We start from the raw sequence: 24,557 nt of genomic DNA on the forward strand, positions 1-24,557 counted from the left end.
GGTGGAGGCTGCCCCTGGTGGCGGGAGGGTGGGGGTGGTGGGAGACATGAGTGGGGGCCTGGTGGAGGCTGCCCCTGCACTGCTGGGGGGTGGGGGTGCAGGGGGACATGAGCAGGTGTGCAGGGTAGTCCCCTGTTTTGTAGGCTGCCTGCAGGGGCCGTGGAGGGTGTACAGGGAACACCTGTGAGGACCCACCCAGCCTAATCGTGTGTGATGATTCCCGCGTACCCCTGTAATACACGTACCCTGCCTAATCGCGTGTTAAACTTCCCGCGTACCCCTGTAATACACGTACCCTGGCCAATCGCGTGTTAAACTTCCCGCGTACCCCTGTAATACACGTACCCTGGCTAATCGCGTGTATAACTTCACGCGTACCCCTGTAATACACGTACCCTGGCCAATCGCGTGTTAAACTTCCCGCGTACCCCTGTAATACACGTACCCTGCCCAATCGCGTGTTAAACTTCCCACGTACCCCTCTAATACACGTACCCTGGCTAATCGCGTGTTAAACTTCCCGCGTACCCCTGTAATACACTTACCCTGGCTAATCGCGTGTTAGACTTCCCGCGTACCCCTGTAATACACGTACCCTGCCCAATCGCGTGTTAAACTTCCCGCGTACCCCTGTAATACACGTAACCCTGGCTAATCGCGTGTTAAACTTCCCGCGTACCCCTGTAATACACTTACCCTGGCTAATCGCGTGTTAGACTTCCCGCGTACCCCTGTAATACACGTACCCTGGCCAATCGCGTGTTAAACTTCCCGCGTACCCCTGTAATACACGTACCCTGGCTAATCGCGTGTATAACTTCACGCGTACCCCTGATATGCACGTAACCCGCTTTGCGTTCCTTGTTTGGCAGCCCTGTAAACTGGTCCAGGGTTAGCGCAGCCCTTTGCGATGATTTAGCGATTTTGATGGCTTTTCCTTGCGCGAGGGCGTTCTTGGGGGCGTTACTGGCGCTGCTGCAGGGTCGCTGCGATACTCTGCGCCACGGCTGGTTTGGGAGCATGAAATCCATGAATACGCTGTGCGCGGAAATCGGTTTTAGCGCACGTGCCTGACGCAGTCAATCGCACGCGGACACTCTGCGCCAGCCGCTTGCGACACTTTTCAGCGAAATTCTATGAATTACCCTGCAAGTATTTTTTAATAAATTGAAACCTATTTTATGTAGTAACCCTGTCTTGAAGGTGGCAGACTTCAGCAGAGAATTTATTCTACAGACTGATGCATCCCATATTGGTCTTGGGGCGGTTCTCTCACAATGTCATGATGGTATAGAACATGCTATCCTCCATATTAGTAGGACGCTATTTCCTCGAGAGAAGAACTATGCTACTCTTGAACTTGAAGCCTTAACAATCCATTGGGCAGAGGCCTATTTAAAATACTATCTAAGGGTTAGGATTGCTACCTGATCCTGGGGGTGGTATTATGTATGAGTTTCACGTGGGAGGGGACTCCTACCAAGGAGAATTGGAGACCTCTTTACCTCATGATTGCCCTATACTTCCTAAAGAAATGATGGCTTATCATAATATAGAACAAACTAATATTGCTGCTATGGACTATAGTACCCAAAAATGCTTATGGTACTGGGACGAGGAAGGAGGGCTCAGAGGCAGTGAAGAATAAAAGTGCTATTAACCAAAAGGTGCAGTCTAGCTGTTACAGGCCAAGGCACCTGAGCGGGGCATTTAAATCCCGAAATGAGTTGTCTATAGTAAACACTCTGACCGATCTTTCATCCCTTCATGCTGCCATCTCCCAAACCCAGGACACCAGCCGAAAGACAACCATAACGGATATTCACCAATAGTACTAGAGCATATAAACCCAAATATACTAGTAATCTACAAGGACTCGTTACATATCATACAGCAGTTTTGAAAAAAAAGGCTTTATCACAGGCATCCTAAAGTGGCAGTGGAATAAAGGAGTTAGGCACTGTGGATTATAGCTCACCTAATAAAGTGAACACCAGTGCCTCAAGATAATATGAGGGAGCCCCCTAGGCACGAAGTCTACTCATCCCTTGTCCTAATTCGATGTTGTTTTCACAGGTATTTTTGTCAGCAGCTTCTCAGCGTTCTCAGCATCCCAAAGAATATATTATCTCTCGTTCCATGAAACCCTAAGTTTAGCAGGTCTACGCAGTCACGCTTTCACCACTCGCTCTAAAAAGGATTTCTCCATGATGCTGGGCCTCTTCCTTTTCTTTTCGGTCGCCAGTACCAAATCAGGAGAGATGAAAATCCCATGTTCCTGGAACTCCAAAGACAGGTTTGCTGCTGCAGCCTTCAGAGTCATATACTGGTCATGAACATCGCTAAGTTTGACAATGAGTGAATAAGTGTCAGGCCTACCGATGCATTTAACGGTTTGCTGGAGGTAGGACGACTTAATTCTATGGCATTGCTCCATATATAAAGGGTCCTCCTCCACCTCCAAGTCAAGCACTTCAGGGAGGCAGCTGGAAACAAAATTAGTGGGGTTGTCCTCTTCTGCTGCAGTTGGGAGACCAATAATCCACAGCTGTTGAGTCGCCGCCACATTTTCTAGATATTCCAATCTGTTCTCCATTGCCAAGTTCCCCTTAGTTGTTGCCTCCATATCTCGCCCCATTTGCTTAACCAAGGGTAATGTTTGGGCATACTGTTGATCCATTACATTAGTTCGCTGCTTTAAAGTGGCGGTTCTCATCTCAAGCTGGGCCGCTTTCTCACTCAATTTATCAAATGTATTCTCCAACCATAACATCTCCTTCTCTATCCTTCCCAACGCAGCCATCACAGAGTCCTGGGCCATCAGTTTCTCCTGGCTGTGTTGCCTGCCACATAGTGAAAAGAAATCAGCCTCCACACCCTTAGCTTTCTTGTTGGACTTCCCTCATACCATCCTACTCTCCTTCACCCTGCGGTAGCCAGTCTGAAGAGATGTAAAAAAAGGGGTGTAATACAACTATTCTTCACTATACCTCTTCCATTGCGATAGAAAGTCCTCGATATCACACATATCCCAGAAGGTTGTGCACAATGTTTCACAGGAGAAATGGCCACCGCCAGCGCGACTGCACCGCGTTAATATGGTCGGTATCATCTCCCCACACCAAAAACAGCCGCCACCTCTCCGCCTCTCCAAGAACTGGATGAACCCTACCCGGGCTGTTCAGAGTGCTCAACACTTGTTAAGGTCGACAAGGGAGCTGACGTAATCCCCCGTGCGGACAATCCCTTCTTTTCATCCACTTCCATTTCCTGTGACTTCCTCCACTTCTCGTTGCTCTATCCAGTATATATAGGCCGCACCTCCTTCCTAGACGCTTTAGGTGATGCCTTGTACCGCTACCCTCTCCAGCAGGTTTCCAGCCGTACCTCTTATCATGCGTGGATCATGGCAGCGTGATGTTGTCAATACTGGGACGCTCACTTCTGATCCTCCTCAGCGCCCACAGATGCATATCCCAATCTGCCCCTAGCTACCTTACTGAACGGATACAACCAGTCCACTCACTCAGACCCAAAAGGGACTTGTACGCTAACCAACTCTCAATCCCCAACTTCACTAGAGCTATAGCTGGCGGCTCGAGTTTTGAAGTCCTAGCGCCAAAAGCCTGGAACTCCTTACCGCCTAAACTAAGAGCTGAAACATCCCTCAATGCTTTCAGAAAAGCTTTGAAAACCACCCTATTTAAGTGAATCCCACTTATAATACTACTGCAATGCAACAATGTCTGTAAATTAAAACTGTACCTCGCTCACTGTTCCCATGTAACCTCGGAACTGTAGCCATGCCTGTAACCATGCCTCCATTTTGTTCTCGTTATAATCACCATGCCAAGTAAACTTTATTGTAACAGCGCCACGATACCAGAGGGCAGCTGTGTGCTTTAAAAATGTGAATAAATAAATAAATATATATATTCAGGTTTGACTGTGCTATAATTTACGTCTCTATACATATTATTAAGGTATCCAGTAATAATGTAATTTCCCTAAAATCCACCCTCCAGACAATCAAACACTTTCCCAAATATTCTTTGATTGGAGGTAATAATATATAATTACACCCGTCCTAGAATATTGTTGGAAAGAATTTTAGAGGTCAGAAAAAAATCGGCTACCTTGCGACTTTTTCACGGCAACATTATCACATGCAACCATTATTGGCTCTGCTCTGCTCCCCGTCGCCGGCGTCGCACCGTGCTGCAGGAGCAGCTGGAATCCTAGCGATCGCCGCTGCACGAGCCCTGCATCCGCGCTCCTCCTAGAATTTCTGGGCCAGTAAAGAGGTGCACTGAACTGTGATGCTGGAAATGCATCGGAGGGACAGGGCCTCCGTATCCTTGTCCTTTACTGCTTTTTATCGTGTGTTCTGTCGTGTTTTCCGCGCAGGAGTTCATGTGGGACTCCTGGCAGTGCAGCTCTCTTTCTTTTGGTTTGGTGAACGAACCCGTGGGATACCCTTATGGCACCCATGGGTGGGGGTACAACCCTGTGCCCCTAGTGTATGTTTTTGGGCACCTGTGGGTGGCCCACAGAGCAGGGTATGGGCTGGTGGCAGCTCCATGCTGAATTTGACAGGTGCGCAGAGTATCCTCCATTTTGGGATACCCCGGCCCTGCCAATGGCATCAGTTGATCCCTGATGGAAAACAAGATAGCCCCGGTGGCCTCTTGCTTTCTATCACCCATTACCTTGTTTTCCCAAAGTCCTGGGAAGCCCTGACTTTGTCCCTTCCCCCTGACTGGCAGTTGGGTGGAAGTGCCATATATGGTGGTGTTGTGAAGGCCCAGTCAGACTAGCTGGAGCCTTCCCAGTGATGTATGTTGTGGGTACCTCCTGTGGGTGGGACCTGGGTGAATAGAGTGTGTGACGAATATGCATTCTGTGTTGTGGGTGTCTAGTATCTGGTGGTTGACACAATGACTGAGACAACCCTGCCCGAAACCGGTATTAATGCAGCTTGGAGTGTTGAATGGCTCAGTACTTGCCCCAATACACATAACTTGTTGTGAGTGTCTGGAGAGAAGTGAATAGCCTGAATACCTTGTGTGCCTGATTGGCTGCCTGCCTGCATGAATGCCCGTAGTCGTGATTGGATGCTTGAGTGTGACCCAGCGGAATGAATGGGAGATCAACAGTATATCTGGGGACCTCTCACTGCTAGGAATTTTGTTCAGAAGCTGAAGTCCACTACGACGAGTAACTGGATTAACTGACGATTGACCTTGAAGCCCTGCTGGACGAGAAGAATTGCTGTTGCTCTCCTTCACAATCTGAAAGCTGCTGTGCCTCCAAGGACTGACCCAGAGAGGACCTGGTAAGGCGCCCTCTTCCCGAGCTATGAGCGACCATCGTGCACAGCTGATCTTTGCCAACGCTCCCTGGTAGACAGACCTACGACAGGCTGCCGACCCGATACGGGGACTGCTGCGGAACTCCAAGGAGAAGCACCCGGACTGTTGTCCGCCACTGTCTACGACCGCCGTCGCCGACCGGAGCCGCCGTGCTCCCGTTTGCCTAAGAACTTCCATTGATCATCGGACGCTCTCGTCTGCATCGTCATCCGCTTGTCTCCCGCTGGAGAAGGCCCGACCATCGACGCGCCGAGGAGCATCCACCGGTGGGTTTCCTGCCACCTACAGACCGCAGAGACGCCGACGACTCGACGACTTTGCTGGGCCACAGTTCTTCATCATCTCTTTGTGGTCCAGAACTATCTTCACCGAGGTGCCCCGCACGTCTCTTCCTTGCAGGACGCCGACGCTCTGTCATCGACGAGCACCGCTACGAACGAAGCTGTCACTTCCCTGCCGTAGTTCACCCTGTCCACCGTCAGACGTTCGACGACCCGTGACTCCTGCCTTAAAGGGAGGGCACTCAAGAAGGGCCGTCGATTCCCCGACACTGAACGCCAAGTTCCCTGACACCTCTCGACGATCTGTGGCTCCCGCCTGAAAGGGAGGCACTCAAGAAGGATTGGTCGGTGCATCGTCGGAGAACTCTACTCCACCAGGTACATTGGGGGGGTAAAACCTTAATAGGAAGAAGTAAGACTATCGGACAATATATGGACTGGGCTTGTGCTATATATCTTTATTTACAGGTTGCCTAGGTGGGGGGATCTCCACACAGAACTGTGCCTAGTGGTAGGGGTCAGCATTCTGCCTATTGTTTCAACCATCTTACGTTCCTGCCTATCTCTATTGCTGGTTTACTCGTTATTGATCTGTGTGACATTTTAACCGTACAGTTGATGCACTTTAATGAGATTTGATAACATTAGTGATACCACTTTAGACGTGTATATATTTATCATTATTGACTTCCAAGTACAAAGTGCGTTATTGTGATCGTGTACATACCTTTGAATATTAATTATATAAAGACTGTGTTTTCAGTAATACAGTGTGTGGACATTCCTTTGTGGGGGTTCGGGGAACACACTGTACTTAAGAACCAGACCGCATCACCTCCTGAGAAGCTAGGCCTTGATTGCTCGTCCATTGCTACCGTAATAGAGAATCTTGGCTGGGGTCTGCTGTGCCTCTCCTCTACCATATAGAGAGCGGAAGTACAGACACCACCTACCAGTCTTTACACACTGAGGCACCGTGGCCAGGCCATCAGTGCCACACTGCCTGCACGGCAATTTCGCCCTTCTTACAGCCCCGACCCACGACGACTTCTGCATCTACAACACCTAAGATGGCCACCACACCCGACGCTCATTCAGCGTCTCCTATGGTTGCCTAGCACCCATCCACACTATTGCCTTAAGCGACGAGGCAAGCCGGAGGCAGAAGCCGGCCCACTACGCCTAAGGCCCACTTAGGCAAAGGCCCCTTCCTGTCTGCCCCTCAGCCATCTACTCATCAGGGCAGGAGCTCTGCTCGCCGGCGTCGCTCTGTGCTGCAGCAGAGGCTGGAATCCTAGCGATCGCTGCCGCACGAGCCCTGCATCCGTGCTCCTCCTAGAATCTCTGGGCCAGTAAAGAGGTGCACTGAGGCACCGTGGCCAGGCCATCAGTGCCACACTGCCTGCACGGCAATTTCGCCCTTCTCACAGCCCCGACCATGAGGACTTCTGCATCTACAACACCTAAGATGGCCGCCACACCCGACGCTCATTCAGCGTCTCCTATGGTTGCCTAGCAACCATCCATACTATTGCCTTAAGCGACGAGGCAAGCCGGAGGTGGAAGCCGGCCCACCACGCCTAAGGCCCACTTAGGCAAAGGCCCCTTCCTGTCTGCCCCTCAGCCATCTACTCATCAGGGCAGGAGCCCTGCTATAGCAGCTCTGCTCTGCTCCCCGTCTCCGGCGTTGCACTGTGTCGCAGGAGCAGCTGGAATCCTAGCGATCGCCGCCGCACGAGCCCTGCATCCGCGCTCCTCCTAGAATTTCTGGGCCAGTAAAGAGGTGCACTGAGGCACCGTGGCCAGGCCATCAGTGCCACACTGCCTGCACGGCAATTTCGCCCTTCTTACAGCCCCGACCGACAAGGACTTCTGCATCTACAACACCCAAGATGGCCGCCGCACCCAACGCTCATTCGGCGTCTCCTATGGTTGCCTAGCAACCATCCACACTATTGCCTTAAGCGACGAGGCAAGCCGGAGGCGGAAGCCGGCCCACTACGCCTAAGGCCCACTTAGGCAAAGGCCCCTTCCTGTCTGCCCCTCAGCCATCTACTCATCAGGGCAGGAGCTCTGCTCGCCGGCGTCGCACTGTGCTGCAGCAGCAGCTGGAATCCTAGCGATCGCCGCCGCACGAGCCCTGCATCCGTGCTCCTCCTAGACTCTCTGGGCCAGTAAAGAGGTGCACTGAGGCACCGTGGCCAGGCCATCAGTGCCACACTGCCTGCACGGCAATTTCGCCCTTCTCACAGCCCCGACCCACGAGAACTTCTGCATCTACAACACCTAAGATGGCCGCCGCACCCAACGCTCATTCGGCGTCTCCTATGATTGCTTAGCAACCATCCACACTATTGCCTTTAGCGACGAGGCAAGCCGGAGGCGGAAGCCGGCCCACCACGCCTAAGGCCCACTTAGGCAAAGGCCCCTTCCTGTCTGCCCCCTACGAAACCACTCTTTGATATTCTTGACCATTTGGGTGTCACCTACACAAATTATGCGGATGACACCCAGATACTCATCCCTATCACTGGTGACTATGTAACTGACGTCAAAGCTCTCAATGCAATTTACACCGTCATCCAGGCGTGGATGGCCTACCACGGTCTCTGCCTAAACAACGAGAAAACTGAGCTACTCATCCTAGGCCCTCAGTCCAAACTTTCAAAACTTGACAGCAAATATGATGCATTCAACATTGATGGTAACATCATTAAGGTCACCAATGTCACTAAAACTCTCGGAATCTACCTAGACTCCACCCTCTCTCTCACCAGACAAACCAATTCAGTAGTTTCAGCATCTGCATACACGTGCAAACTAATCACTGCTTGCCGTCCCTTCTTAACTATGGATAGACTACATTTGGGTGTTGGGCAAACCTAATAGGTGGAATAGAAGAGATTGAAGTAGGCCAGATTCGAAAAGCAGACCATGCAGCGATCTCCGTGGAGAGTACAATTCCCAAGCAATCTCACTGTATGGGGCCTGGAGAACCTTGGGAGAACTATTAAGAGACCCTCTGGGTAATAAGAGCTCACAAACACCTGCAATATTAGAATGCTTTACCCGATACTGTGCTGAATTGCACTCTTCTCAGAACCTGTTGGACTTCCAACAGTTACAGTATTTGGATAAGGTACAGCTAGCCAAGTTGGGGCAGGACGTTGCAGAGGTATTGGGAAGGGTTATTATGGAGGATGAGATCCGTTCTGTTATGAAAGCTTTGCGCCTTAATAAATCGCTCGGCCCAGATGGCTTTACCATGGGATTCGATAGGGTGTTCTGTAGGGTTCTGGTACAGTATCTTACTAGACTATTTAATTACTTTCGGGAAACGGGGCAAATTGCTACATCCGTGGAAAAAGTGGTTCTACTCCTGAAGTCCAAAAAGGATCCTACGAAATGTGGGACACGGCCATCGCTATTGGATCCAGTTGCTTTAAATAATGTGGAGGCAAAAATGTACACCAAGATTTTTCCAATAGATTGGAAGGTTTTCTACCTACATTAGTTCACCTGGATCAGTCTGGATTTATTAATACGGGACGCCAAACTTGTGATAATGGAAGCCCATTTAATGGAAAAGTTCGAGATCACCTCCGTCCCTGCCATTTTTCTATCCCTTGATGCTGAAAAAGCATTTGACGGGTGGAATGGTCCTTTTTGTTCAAAGTCACGGAAAAGATGGGCTTAGGAGCAGAATTTATTAAGATGGTCCAAACAAATTATAAGTCACCCTCGATGAGACTTTTTCTAAACGGTTCACTGTCAAATGAAGTTGCCCTAGGAAGAGGTACCAAACAAGGGTATCCTCTTCCCCCCCTTCTATACGCTATATATATTTGAAACCACTGCTTCAAACAATCAGGGTCTTGGAGGAGGTTTCTGGGATTACATTTGGCGGTAGACAACAAAAGGTAGCTGCGTTCGCGGATGACATGATATTAACTCTAACAGACCCGAGGAAGTCACTTGCAGGGGTCAGAGAAGTTCTCGATGAATTTGGGAAAGTATCAGGGTTGAAGATACATTTGGGGAAATCAGAATTGCTTAATCTCAGGGTATGGGGAAGGGAGGCATCCGATCTCATGGTGTCTCAAGGGGATTCATTATTTAGGGATCAAGATTTCGCTACCATTAGAGGGTTTGTATAATGCTAACTTTCCCCCTATGTTGACTTCCATCAAGAAGGTCCTTGGTAAATGGGAGATCCTTCCAGTGTCATGGATAGGCAGATTAGCGGCTATAAAAATAGTGACTCTTCCTAGACTTCTGTATTTATTTCAAGCTCTACCTGTATTAATTTCCTACTTCATTTGGAAGGGTAAAAGACCCAGGGTTAGCCGCAATCTCTTAACATCTTCTAGAGGGAAAGTGGGTGTGGACCTCCCGAACTTTCATATATATTATGAGGCAGCCCAAATAAGAATTATAAAAGAATGGCTCACAGATAGCAGTGGAAAACTGTGGGCGGGTATGGACCAGGCCATTACCAAATATGCGCTGAAGAAGGTCTTATGGTCCGCTGAAGAAGGTTTTATGGATTCCCAAGCTGGACAGCACCCAACACATGTACCTGAGTTCCATTACCAAACTGGTTTTGGACACTTGGGAAAAACTTGTACGGAAGTATGGCATCACATCCTTCCCCTCTCTGTTCACACCTTTATTTTCCAAACCAAGGTTCGCACCGGGACTGGAGCAGGGAGCATTTCCTAAGTGGCAGGAAGGAGGGTGTCTGAGACTGAGGGATATGGTTAAAGGGGAGACCATCCTGTCTTTTGTGGAATGCAAACAAGGGTTTGGGTTGGATGAGAAGGAGAGGACGCGTTATTTTCAATTGCGGTAACGGATATTAAACCCAGAGATCAAATCAGAGCCCCCCATTCCCTTTTCCAGTTTGAAAAATATATTATTTCTTATGATGGCTCCAGGTGATTGACTTTGGGTCTCTACAGGATTTTGGAGGGGGCAGGCCCTCAGAAGATATGGCCATACATGTTTTTTTTTAATTCTTTTTTAAAAATTTGACTTTATAAAGCGCTCACACAGCCCAAGGGAATCGCGGCACTGTTACAGGAATTCTCTTAGTTGCGTATTTATAACGTGCTTAATACCCAGAGGTTTCTAAGCGCGGACCCGGGTATCGAACCTGTGTTGCTTCGTGTTGTCTTGTTTCCAAGGCAAGCACGTTGCTGCTGAGCTATCCTCCTGGGACATGGTGAAATGGGAATAAACTCTGGGGAGAGAAATACCATGGGAAAACTGGAGGGACAAACCTAAGCTTGTGAAATCATTGCAGCTACAAGAAATGTGGTATAAGCAAGCTGGCCAAACTCAGCAAGATATACCCAGAATCCCTGCAGGATTGTTGGAGGGACTGTGGGGGGCTGGGGAACTGGTCCCACATTTGGTGGAGATGCCCTAAAATAGAGGGTTTCTCGAAGGACATGCAAGATGCACAGGCCCATGTTTTCTGGGCCATTCCCGTTGCATTTCCAGTAGAGGTCCTGCTGGGGATAGATGAGGCCCCCGGGCCAGTAAGGTGCAGCACAAAGCTCGAGTAATCCTTGACTTAGTGACTATGTTACTAATAGCACAGAGATGGTAGTGTGGGAATATCCCAATGGACTGGCTCCAGAAGATTTGGCCTTTTTGGCCCTTGAATGAGCCACATACCCAGCCAATAATGAGGGGGCTAGGTTTGTCAGAGAATGGAGTGAAGTATTAGCCATTCTCAAAGAAGACTACAGAGTTCAGTGGTGCCCCCAGCAATTGAGACTTTTGGACTCAAACTAACTCACTTATATGCCTTTTTCTTTTGCTTAAGAATGTGTTATGTGCTGTGACAAACCCGAAGGTGTCTCCCAGACTAGTCCCCAGGGATCTGTCATCCAGGTGGCCAGGACACGGCCATCGCTATTGGATCCAGTTGCTGGGGGTGGACCAGTGAGGGAGGATCACCTGAATGGTAAATACTCGGGAGTGGAAGTGGGACACCGACGGGTGAGACGCGGTATCCCCTTCTTATAACACCTTTTCCCCATTCTACCACATAGGATACTCACTCCACCTTCCCCCCTTTTTCCGACATGAACTCTTTTGCACACCACGAAAGACGACGGACAAACACCAGAGCCATTTACCTGACATGTTCCAATACAAGGGTCTGGCACAGTCCGGCAATTGACCAGAATCACACACACCAGACGGCCCTTCCCCTTCCCAAAAGGGATAAAAGGTGGAGCATGCGAGCGCAAGATGAGCAAGGCAGACGGCATGACGACAGAGCTAACTCAGCACGACAGTTCAAGAGGAGGAGAAAGACGGCACAAAGCGAGAAGGTCACAAGGAGAGAAGCGACCTTGCCCTTTCCGAGTCAGGCCCGTGAAACCTGCATGGAAGGAATCGTTAAGACTGTGAACAATAGCCAGCGTGTGTTGCAGCCGATGTCAGGAAGGGATGCCGATGAAAAGGTGGCGAAGCCTAAAGTTCCAATAAATAGTGTGTTGACAACAGTGAACCCGGCAGAGGTACGTCCACAGTTAACTGTTTAAAAAGACATTAAGATTTGTGAATATCACAGAGGAGATTGTGTTGAAAGCCGCAGTGAACCCAACTAAGGGAGGATAACATTCGAGAGGGGTCTGAGCCCAGAAGAGGGGGTCCAGGGGTCAAAAGGAATCACCCAACGTGCAAGCAGAAAGAACAAGTTACTTACCCATGGTAACGTTCTTTCGACTGGGTGTTCTACCCACGTATTCCTTATCCTGATATTTCGTAATATCCAGCTGCTGCTTCGGGGAAAAAAATTCCCAGTAGAGGACGATGTGCCCCGATGCTTGTCCGAGTCGATGTCCCTCGGGGGTCTCCGTCCTGACGTTGACGTCATCACTAGTATAAATAGTGCGCAGCGCCCGTTGCTCAGTTCTGTTTTGAAGAGCGAAGCACTGTCTTGAGTTAGATGGTTACTCCCCTTGAGAGAGCGCAGACTGTAACCACAAGGCAAGCTTTACTGCAGGGTTCGCTGGGAGGGGCGATAAGGAATATGTGGGAGGAACATCCAGTCGAAAGAACGTTACCATGGGTAAGTAACTTGTTCTTCGAATGGATTGTGTCCTCCCGCGTATTCCTTATCTTTAATACACTCCCAAAGCAGTTACCTTATTCGGAGGAGGGAGTAAAATTGAAGTGATCAAGAATGCACAGAATGCAGTACTGCCTTTCCAAAAACAGAGTCTTGACTAGCGGAAGAATTCAGGCTGTAGTATTTAGTAAAGGTGTGTGCAGGGAAAGAAAGTTACCATGGGTAAGTAACTTGTTTTCTTAGTGTGTGAGAGAGAGAGAGAGAGAGAGAGAGAGAGAGAGAGAGAGAGAGAGAGAGAGAGAGAGAGAGAGAGAGAGAGAGAGAGAGAGAGAGAGAGAGAGAGAGAGAGAGAGAGAGAGAGAGAGAGAGAGAGAGAGAGAGAGAGAGAGAGAGAGAGAGAGAGAGAGAAAAAGGTCCTCTCTTAGTGGAAGACAAATCAGAGGGCAGATGGGTACCACGTCCTCCTGACCCAATCCGGGCAATTATGATTATGTATTTCTTCAACCTTCTCAACCTCCTCATTATGTGAGGAATGACGGGGACTGGAGGAAAGGCGTAATGAAGTGGAAATTCACAGTCCACCACGAACGCATCTCCTAGAGCTCCTCATGGGGGAAATTCCCTTGAGCACTACAGTTCGCACTTATGGTTGGCACTGGTAGCGAACAGGTTCACTTGGGTGGGGGGGTTCCCCAAAGGGTGAAGATCTCTTGAAGGACTTCCAGAGATGGTAGCCTGCTCAGAGTGTCCGTCGTCGTGTTCTTCTCTCTGGCAAGGTGAACTGCTGATAGAGAGATTCCTTCTTGTAATGCTCTGAACCATAGCTGCATTGCCTCTCTGCACAGTGGTAGTGACCCTACACCTCCTCCTTTGTTGAGGTAGTACATGGCCACTGTATTGTCCTTCATTATCAGGACATTCTTCTCCCGCACAGATGGTAGGAAGGCCTTCAGCGATAGTCTGCTTGCCCTCAGCTCTAAAAGGTTGATATGTAGTTTGGACTCTGATGGAGACCAACAACGACTGATGGTCAAATTGTTGGTATGAGCTCCCCACCCCGTGAGTGAGGCGTCCGTTACTACTGTTATCTCCGGCCATGGTTGCCAAAAAGGTTCTCCTTTCAAGATGTTTTCCCAATAGGCCCATCACTGAAGATCCAGTGAGACTCTGTCTCGGATTTGTAGGAGATCTGTCATCCTTCCTGAGAATTGTGACCACTGAGTCCTGAGAGCGCGCATGAGAGATTTAATTCTCAGGCGAGCCTCTGGCACCAGAAAAATGCAGGGTGCCATGAGACCGAGCAACCTCAGAAAATCAAAGGCCAGTAGATATTGGGAATTCTGGAATTTTGTCACCATCTACAGAATGTCTTGAGTCCTCACCTTTGGTGGTGAGGCTTTTCCCAGGGAAGCATCCAGGATTGCTCAGATTAATTGGAGTATTTGTGAAGGTATCATTTGGGACTTCTTGAAGTTTAGGGAGAAGCTTAACCTGTGGAGGGAGTGGCAAGTATAGCTGGGGTGATCCAGGGCTTGTTCTGGGGAACTGGCCCTGATCAGCCAGTCGTCCAGGTAGGGATAGACATGAAACCCCCTCTCCTGAGACTCGCTGCCACTACCTCCATTAGCTTGGTGAAAACACTTGGTGGGGAGGTTAACCCAAATAGCAGAACCTGAAACTGATAGTGAGAGTTGCCAATGGAGAACCTCAGGTACTGTCTGTGCTTGTGATGGATCGGCACATTAAAGTAAGCATCCTGGAGGTCCAATGATACCACAACCAATCCTGAAGCTGGAGGCCCTGAAGGATCTAAGAAAGGGTTACCATCTTGAACTTGACCTTCCTGAGCAACTTGTTCAAGTTTTTCAAGTCCAAGATGGGTCTCACTCCTCCATCCTTCTTTGGAATTAGAAAATAAGGGGAGTACCAACCCTTGTTCCTCTCCGCTACAGGTACCGGTTCTATAGTACCTTTCTCCAGCCGGATTAAAATCTCCTGCATAAGGAGCGGATCCGGAATCTTCAAAGAGTTGGCTCCCGGTGGATGACTCTGAGGTTTTAGCAGGAAAGGAAGGCAGTAACCTTGGGCAACTGTTTCCAATGCCCAAGCATCTGAATTAATAGCCTGCCATTCTATCATATGCTGTGATAACCTGCCTCCTACTGCCGTCTTGTGATGTAAGACCTCAGAGAGGTTTTGGAGCGGTTGACGCAGAGGCTGAGGGTAAAGCAGCCCCTGCTGTTGCAGTCTTAGTGCCTCTACCCAGTCCACCACGGGGGAATCGTCTATGACCTCTTAGAGCTGGCTGTCCTCTGCCTTTTCCGAATGCGGAATAATAGCAAAAGGACCTACCCCTCCAGGGAGCACCTGTGGGGCGGTTTAGAGTGTGTTTTATTGCAGCTCTAAGGGATTTGGCCGCTGCCTTGGAAGTTTACAGCTTTTCCAAACTTTCATCCGCTTTGTTCCCAAAAAGATGAGTCTAGTCAAAGGGCATGTTGAGAAATCTGGACTGAACGTCTGGGGCAAATCCTAACTTCTGTAACCAAGCAAATATGCGGATTACCTTACTAGCTGCCATGGCTCTGCTGATGCTGTCAACAAAGTCGAGACCATTCTGGAGGGATTCACACATAATGTCCTTCCCATCCTTGACAATGTTCAAGATACAGTCTTGTGCCTCCCCTTCGTGGATGTGGTCAGCCGCCAGCGAAATACAGTCCCAAAGAGTGTGGGTAAACCTTGCCAGCTTGCACGTCGCATTAGCAGACTTTAACGCCATACTACCGGCCGAGAAAACCTTCTTGGCTATGGCATCATATTATTTGTCATCCCTGTCTTGTGGTATTGTGGAATAGTAATTTTGTTTGCCAGAAAGGTAGCTGCCTGTACTACCAGGCTTTATGGTGCCGGATGTTTCGCAAGGTAAAGAGGGTCAGAAGATGAAGTTCTGTATTTGGCTGTTAGCCTCTTACTGACGGCCGGGACAACCTCGGGTGTTTACCAGTTTGAAGCTACCCTTTTCTGCAGAGCCCTATGAAATGGGACAATAGGGTCATCCTGTGGTCCTTTATCCAGTATGTCCGTTAAGTCATCCTGTTCAAAAACTGGTGTTGGCCTGGACCATCCCATGTATTCCATAACTCTAGTCATGAGTAGGCTATAGTTACCTTCCGCATAATCCCCTGGATCTGCCCTACCAAATTCAACTTCAGGGGAAGGTTCAATGCCACTTGTCTCATGTAGGTAGTCCTGCAGGTTATTTATCCTAGACTCTTCTGATACAAGTTCCTCTGGAACAGAAGGTGTACCATACTCTAGATCAAATGGTCTTTCCTCGTCAGATGAGTGTTCAGCATCTTCATAAATTGAGGAAAGAGTCTTAAAATACTCCGAACGAGGTTGAGGAGTGTAAATCCTCTCAGAAGAAGAAGAAGGAGCTACAGAGGTCATAATGGGAGCAGACAATGTCGAAATCGTCGATGTTGACGGCTTCGACAAAACTGTCGACGGCTTTGAAGGTTTCTCCTAAGTAATCGATGGCTTCGACAGTGGTGTTGATAGTCTTTCCTTCGGGCTTGCCTTATGGCCTTCTTTCGACATCGATGACAACGATTTCTTGTGTGTCACATAGGCTTTCTCCCGACTTGAGGGAATAGATTGCTCTCAAGGATTTTCCACAGCTGGGGTTGAGGACTCCCGGCTTCTGTACTTCCCAGATTTCTCTGGGGTATCTCTGATACCCCAGACAAATTGTAGGGGCTTTTGAGGGGGGGCAAGGCCACGTTCTCAAACACCTTCATCATACTCATAATGAATTCCTCCCATTGGGGTGAGGTACTATGTTTTGAGGGACAAACAACCCTTTTGGGTGAACTGGATGAGGAAGTGGACGGCGATCTATGGCGCCTCTTTTTGCCATGCCTCAAAGGCGAGGAATGATGCAACCCACTTTGCGACCGGGAACGGGTGCGTTTATGTTTTTTATGACGGGGGGACGAAGGTCTTGACTCGTCAGAAGATTTACATTTGGATGGGGTGAAAGATTTTAGAGGCCTATCTCTCTACAACTTCCTTCTGCGCTCCCTCAAGGCCTTGGCCATCATCGACATGCATTCGTCGCACTCCGAACATGGGTGTTCTGCCCCTCGACACCACAGACAGATCCTGTGTGGGTCCATTATGGACATTTTAGCACCACAGTCGCAGCATTTTATTTAAACCGGTCCGAGGAGTCGACGGAGCCGATGAGGAACCCATCGCGTTGAGAAACTGAAGAATTTTCTCAAGAAATTCAAAGAATCACTGAACTTACCGAAGCTGTGAAGCACAGAAAAACAGAACTGACCAATGGGCCCTGTGCGTGCTACTTAGACCAGTGATGATGTCGACATCAGGACAGAGACCTCTGAGGGACATCGACTCAACCAGGCATCGACACACAGCGCACACTATCGGGATAAAAGAAATTCTGAAGCAGCAAGCTGGATATTAGGAAATATCAAAGATAAGGAATACGTGGGAGGACGCAATCCAATCAAAAGGAAATTTTGTTTATTATTTTGGATACATCAGGTCGTTGGAGGCAAGAGACTTTTTGTAGAAAAGAGACTTAACTACCGAAGGCCCTTATTGCTGAGAACGGAACTGTTGGCTCGTGCTGGGAAAGTTAAGTGTGTGCTGTGCTCCGGAGTCCTGTGCTCAAAACGTGGGGAAGGGAGACCCTGACTACCGTATCCTGACTTATTATTTGTGAACACTTCTTTATTTCTTATGAACATTATCCCACACTCTTTGTTTGTATTTAGCATAAGGATTGGCAATAGGTTATTCTTAGTATAGGCCCTTTTATTTGACAAGACGCCACCAGGACTGCCTTATTATTATTTGGTTGTAGCTTGCTCGCATCTTAGATTTAGGATTAGACGTTTTTCCAACCTGCATATACAGTTTAATAAACACCCTTGAAGTGTGATCACTTGTGTCTGTCTATTCTTGATACCATGCCTTCCTTACAGTGCCCTATGTATCGCCAGGGAGGGGGGAGGACTCAAGAGGGGAGAGAGCAGGCTTTATTTGTTTTTAAAAATATTGTTTTTGTTATGCTGGCTTTTTCATTTCATGAAATGTTTGCATCGAAAATTGTACACACATGAAATTGTATATATGACTGAACCACACGCGAGACGGTAATCCTACACTTCGCAGACTCAATTTATTTGCCAGTAAACATCAATGAAAATATCAATGAAAAAGCAAACCCCTACCATGAAATCTCTTCCAGAGTATTGGCCTCTACTAAATCCTATTTCTGCAGTCTATCCACCATTTGCATTCAGTTCTGCTTTAGGTGAATTCAGGCTTAGAGAACCTGCACAATGTTATGCTAAATTATTCAGAAAACGTGTCTTACCACTATATTTAAAAACATAATTGTGGAATCCTGGACTAGTGTGTACAATTCCATGAACATTCCCAATCCTATTAATAAATGCAAGATATAAACCTAAAGAGGATGCTGGTTACTAGTTACAAATGTATTATTTCATTGTAAAAATCTCAAAAGTCCTACCTGTATGAATGTGGTTTCATGTCATCCACTTTGAATTCCATTGCTTTAGTTACCACCTCCTCATTTTCTTCCTTGTAAACTGAGCAAGTGTAGTAAACAATGGCTTGCACTTTATTAACTATAAATATTAAATACAATACAATATAATGAATTACAATGTTGTACCTGCACATACAGAATGCATGTTTTGTAAACAGCCAAACTACCACTGGAAATTAAATCAAATATAAGATGTAAACCATGACACACGCCTTTTGTATCTACACAATTAATGGAACCACCTTTTCTGTAATAAAGACTGTGGGCCTCATTCTGACCTTGTCAATCTGGAAACAAGGGTGCATCGCCAGGTAAGTTTACCGGCACTGTTGTTTCCGGACCGGCATATTACAGGTCTGCCTGCCCGAGCTGCCGTTCCCGACAGGTTTGACCCTGCCGGGCACAGCAGCCACGGTAGGCAGGCCCGTCACGGAAGCACCGGCACGGTTACCGTCAAACCCATAATGAGGCCCTGTGTAATTATGTGGTATGTTTTGTTTTTTAATCCCTCAGCATTCCACATTGTAATGGACACTTGGCACTGAGGGTGGCTGCTTTGAGTGATTGGGTTAGCGTGTGGCACCATTCATAATGGGGGTGGCGCTTGGTGGCAACAAAATGGCCTGCCAAGTGGTATGCTAATATTGGGTGTTGTGTTTGGATTGTGCAGGGATTGGCTGTAGGTTTACCATGGGGAAGGCACCAGGGACTAAGGATGTAGCAGAGATGAAAGATATATGAGAAACCAGAGATTAGTGGGGTCTCTGATGGTGAGGATCCTGAGTGGGTTGCATGTCAGACTAGTAGACTAGTTCCAGTGCTCTCTTGCGGTGGTCTCTTTAACTAAAGAGGGATGTGGGTGGAGGACACGTTTCTAATGTCCTTAATGTCGAGTGGTGTGAAATTGCTCTAAGGCAATTCCAGAGGAGAGCGCCACCAATAGAGAAAGATGTTTTCCGTTGCGTGCGCTTTGTGTCAAGAGTTATATGCAGTAAGATAGGGGACAGAATGTAGAGTTTGATTAGGAAGGTAGTTTTTAACAGATATTTTAACAGATGTTTGAACACACAAACATTAATATAGTCATGGAAAAGAAACAAACGTTACTTACTTTTAATACTATTTCTACATCATGGGTATGTAACTCCTGGCTCCAATAGACCCTGGTCGAGATGGGGTTACCGACTACCTAGGGGTTGGGAACTGAAAATGGAGACAACATACTGAATTGGCTGTTCAAATGCGATTTATTTATTCTGGAAAATGTGTGTGTGTTTTTGAAGTACTTTTGGGTAGCCCAGCTTGTTCACTGCCCAGTTGAATCAAGGCACCACTCAAAGGGGACATTTGAAATGTTCAGCTGAGATAATAAACAGGACCCCCCCATCTCTGGCGGCTTCAGAACTGCTTCAGTCCGGAACGACAGTTGGGAAGAACAACAGGCAGTTAAGGGGAAGGTGGAAGCTATAGCATAGTTTCCTGGAGGGCAGTAACTAAGGGCAGCCACCCAGGTCAAGGAAGACCATGAGCGACAACTGAACTTAACCCCTATATGCATGGTCCTGCGGGGTGCTGTGGTGGTGTGAGGTCCATAGTCCCAGGGCGCTGTGGTTGAGGGACCAGCCTGGATGGGGAACTAGCAAGAAGAGAATGGCACTAAACCCTTGGGTTGTGGCAGTGGGTGGATCCCTTAGGCATGCACAGTGACTCTCAAGTGTGTAAGGATTCCACTGACTCATCTGTATCATGGTGGGGCAGTGGCTGACATAGTGCCATGTAGGAGTGCCCAGTGCCCTGGAGGAGATGGAGGTTCAGAACATTGTGATGAGGTGGGCTAAGTGAGGAGAGCCACACAGTGTAGGGAGGGTGCAGAGTGGTGCATCAGGACAGCAACTGAGGAGGCTGCTGCAGCCTGAGGTGCCCACTAGGAGAAAGAACCACAACAAAGCCCTGGGGTGAGCAGGGGACAGAACAGCTTGAGCAAAGACTGAGTGCAGCATCGGAGGCTACATGGAGGCGGCACTGGGTAAAAACCTTGGTGCTCTTCTGACATGAATGAGTGCAGAGAGCAAGGGAGAGCTGAGCCCCGCCCAAGGCTCCCTTTATGCGTGTGATGCAGTGTGCACAGCGTCTACCAGATGCAAGGAATTCCACCGGCTGCAAGGAATCCCTCTAGTACCGTGCGTAACAGGACCCATTCAGCCCCAAGTCAGAACACAGGAAGGCCTTACAGACAAAGTCTCTCTGGCAAGATGCAGCTTCTGGAGAAGTTAACTGTTTAGAGCTAATAGTTCAATACAGCAAAAAGCAGACAATGTGAGTGTTTGGGTTTGCACCTGAGATTGTTATGCTTGGAACAGCATATAGATTGGTTTAGACTGTGCACTATTGAGTCGTTTTATGTCTGTCATTGAGTCTGATTATAAACCACCTAGTTTCTCTTATGGGTGGAGCTACCTCCTCCACTTGATCCCAGGAGCTCCAATCGAGCTACAAGTATAGAGAACATGTTTTGTGAAGAAGACTGCAGGGGTGCATCATCACTTATTACCCCTAGAGGGTTTAATATCATATGTTGCACAGTTGTTGCTGGGGCCACTAATGTAGAGGGCTGTAGGGGCATGTACACTTCTCAGCTCAATTATCAGTGATCTTGTCAAGCGTCCTTTGGGTGACAAGGTCTAGGCTAGCTGGTGCACATATTGCTGGGTAAAAGCTGAGGCTGCAATGCATGGTTTTGTTGTATACAGCTGTTTGGTTATCATCAATGTTTGTAACAACAATAGAAATCCCTGCAGTCCAACAAAGATCTCTCAAGTGTAAGGTGCTATTTCATTGTTGGAGAGAACTCTGTCTTGTAGTTTACTACTGTTAAACTTTTCTATTTCGGATATCTTAAAGTAGGTTGCCCTTTCACTTTGTCCAGGATGAGGCAGGATAAAGTGTTCCCCTCACTGCCCTGGTGTCTTGAGGGCCAGCTGCCAGACAAGTGAATAAATAAGCTGGTCTACAGGTATCTTCAGTATAGTCATAAACAATTAAAATGCACATTATAGTTTCTCCGCTAGCATAATGAAATGTGTTTTTGGTGTGGAAGAATGAATGGGATTGATATAATAAGCAGTGCCTCAAGGGTTATTGGCAGTGAACACAGGTGCCATCTGGTGAAGACCGCAAGCTTCATTTATCAGAAGAGAAAGCACTGAGGAAAACTCAATTTCTTCATCCACTAAAATGATGCAATGTGTGATGGAGTGGAAGAGGGAATGTGATTATAAAAAGTGTCTCAATGAGTCATCACAGTGAACACAGGGGCCAGTATACCAAACTGCTAATTGTTCTGATATATTTGTAAAGGTCTGATATTTTGCAATTTGTGTATTTATTATTATGCCACTCACACCTCTTTTTCCTACCCCTCTTCTCTATCCTTTTCCTTTATCTCACACATGGACTTCCCTTGTCCATGTGTTCCATTCTCCAGACTTTTCTTCTTTCTTTATCCTTTCTTCCAACCTTCCCCCACACATCAGAATATGTATGCAATAATCTAAAGTCCACCCTCAACCCATTCCAATCTGTTAAAGAGAACATGATTCATTTATCTAAACAGAAAGCTCTAAGTTACGCTTCATATTTATTTTGTAAGAATGGAAGTGTTCCAAGATACAGCATCATACTTTTTCGGATATATGTTATGATGAGTCGGGTTGTGTGCTGACATATAGGTATTTTAAGGCACAGGGATCTCTGTCTCTGCATGTTTGCATGGTATGTATATTAGTTATTCCCTTGCCATTCCAACAATGGTTTCTTCTTAAGGATTAAGGAAAGTAATTCTATCAAACTTTTCAGAATGTGAGAATATGCGCAGATGAGGTGATGATGCCCCTGAGAGGAAGCTCTAAATCCCTCTTCCATTGCGATTGAATGAATTTTCAGAAGTTCTATAACATGTTTAACAAATAATATAGGTGATAGGTGTAAATGGTTTTGGAACTACATTTAGAAAATTCAATAACCATGTTTTGCAACTGGGGTTGACGACATTGCTCTATCAAAGACAACTGGATGTTTTAATAATAAGAAAACAGAATGTCTATGATGTTATATCTGGTTTGTAGTCCTGAGACACTTTTAGGGCAAGTGCCTTAACATTTTGTGACTTGAATAAATGTCTTGTATACAGTTGTAGCCCTAAACATTCATTTCTATGCCCTCCACATCGTTCATTTTAAAGGGGCCAGAAACCCCACAGGAACATATCTTGGCTGAAGGGAATTAATGGCTATGTATATTTCGATGAGTTTTTCTAAATCCTAAGCAGCGTTTCAAGGGCCTCAGATCACTTTTGGTTTATAGTTTCTACTGCCAACAGCATAGTGTCTAGGTTCAGAGGAGACACTATTGATAAGCAGAATTCATACTTGTAACGCTCATATGGTTGCATCATACCAAACCAAAAGGTGAATAAAGGAGAATAAACGGTTTTACAAAACAACAACCATCTATCCTTTCTCAGACAAACAGCTTGCCTGCTTCTCTAAAGGTCCCCAAAGGACATGGCTAAGCAAAATTCCTGGTAGAATAACAGAAACAGAGGAAAAGATAAGTATGATGGATGATTCACATCCACAACATAGATCTTAAAACTGCTCTTGTCTGCGAGGAAGGCTGGAATAATAGATCCTTAGGCAGAAATGTGAGGAATTCGGGTACTAGAGAATAGATCAAGACAGAGAGTATGGAACTGTTAATTGAACAGTTTGTGCGAAGAAACAGCCTGTGGCTTCACTGATAGAACATTTTACAGTGGAGAGGGTTCAGAGGTTCCTGGTGCTCTAACTCCACCAGTAATAATTTGGATATTTGCTCTCAGTGACTGCCAAGTTATCCTATGAACCACGAGGGAGATGGGGGAGGTAAGACGTGAGTAAGCAATAATTTACAATCTGACACAGGGGCACAAAAGACACATCCGTTTGGTAATTTGAAAGAGTAGCTCAAAAATATCAAAAACATGTATATCCAGACAAATTCAAAAATCACAGTGGCGGATCCAGCTAATTTCTTTACAGGCATCAAAAAGCATAAAGACAATGGAGAGAGACTTCTCTGAGAAACTAGAGCTGTAAGTGGTGGTGAGTGATGGGACATTTCACTAATATGTTGCATGATGTTGCAATGCATATTTAATTTGTTTTGTGACGTTTGGCTAACCATACTGCCAGACAGTTATAATGAGTAAGAGTGGCTGAGCTGTAATGGCAGTATGGCAGCAGGTAGGAGCCGTCACTTACAATTTCAGTATTCCTTTGCCTAATTTTTGCCCATACTTGATGTTCAATTTGGCTGTTAAGCAGTGGCTGAGAGCAAGCTAAGTGGGGAAAAGCCCAAAAAAGATGGACAGTGTTGTGAATGGTCATTAAGGTATGACAAAATCTGCTCTCTCTTACAGATATGTCAAGCTTTTGACAGGGAGTTTCAACAGAAGCCCTGTAGGCTCCAACAAGGCACATTCATGCTGAGCTATCCTGTAACTAAAGAAAGAATGTGCACAGTAAGAAAGTCACCAAAACAGCCCTACAGTGGGATGAGGTTAATGCATTAAATGGAAAAAGGAGGGCTGAAGTCACAGATGAAGGATTGGCTTTGATTATTAAGCAATGTGAACACAACACTGTTGAATATATAGGCTGAGGCAAAATACATTGACTAGTTTAATGCTTCGATGGGTCAAATGTACAACCAATTGTCTACTTTCGGTTAGGTCAGAAGAACAAGTTACTTACCCCTGGTAACGTCCTTTCAAATTGATGTTCCTCCCACATATTCTTCATCTTTGACACTTGTTGTCCAGCTTCAGCTGCTTCGGTAAAATAATTTGGCAGAGGGCGCTGTGCATCGATGGCGTCAAGTCGATGTCCCTTGAAGGCCTCTATCGAGGATGATATCATCGAAGGCATATATAGCACGCACAGCGCCTGTTGGCCTCAGTACAGAACAATGACCGCTAACTCCATCCATCCCACCTCACCGCTATCCACCTTGTAAATATGTATATTTGTAAATCCGTAAACTTTTGCCTTTTGCATGACTGCTTCAACCATCTATTATCCATTGTATTTACTGTATTGTATCTATAAAACCATTGTAATTACTGTACTGCACTATAACATGTAACCAAGCTGCGAATAACCTTGTTG

The 24,557-nt window shown here is 47.0% G+C and overlaps 1 protein-coding gene across 2 annotated transcripts in view; it reads right to left on the reverse strand.

The window, feature by feature from the left end:
- The window catches only part of NSUN7 (NOP2/Sun RNA methyltransferase family member 7), a 1,712,923-nt gene that overhangs the window by 268,025 nt on the left and 1,420,341 nt on the right, over positions 1-24,557 (reverse strand). For both annotated transcript variants that reach the window (XM_069631762.1, XM_069631763.1), the window contains exon 10: positions 18,313-18,430. In XM_069631762.1, coding sequence (XP_069487863.1) covers positions 18,313-18,430 — 118 coding nt within the window. The remainder of the gene's footprint in view (positions 1-18,312; positions 18,431-24,557) is intronic.

Source organism: Ambystoma mexicanum, chromosome 6q (genome assembly GCF_040938575.1).
Source record: "Ambystoma mexicanum isolate Mex_15411 chromosome 6q, UKY_AmexF1_1, whole genome shotgun sequence".
NCBI lineage: Eukaryota > Metazoa > Chordata > Amphibia > Caudata > Ambystomatidae > Ambystoma > Ambystoma mexicanum.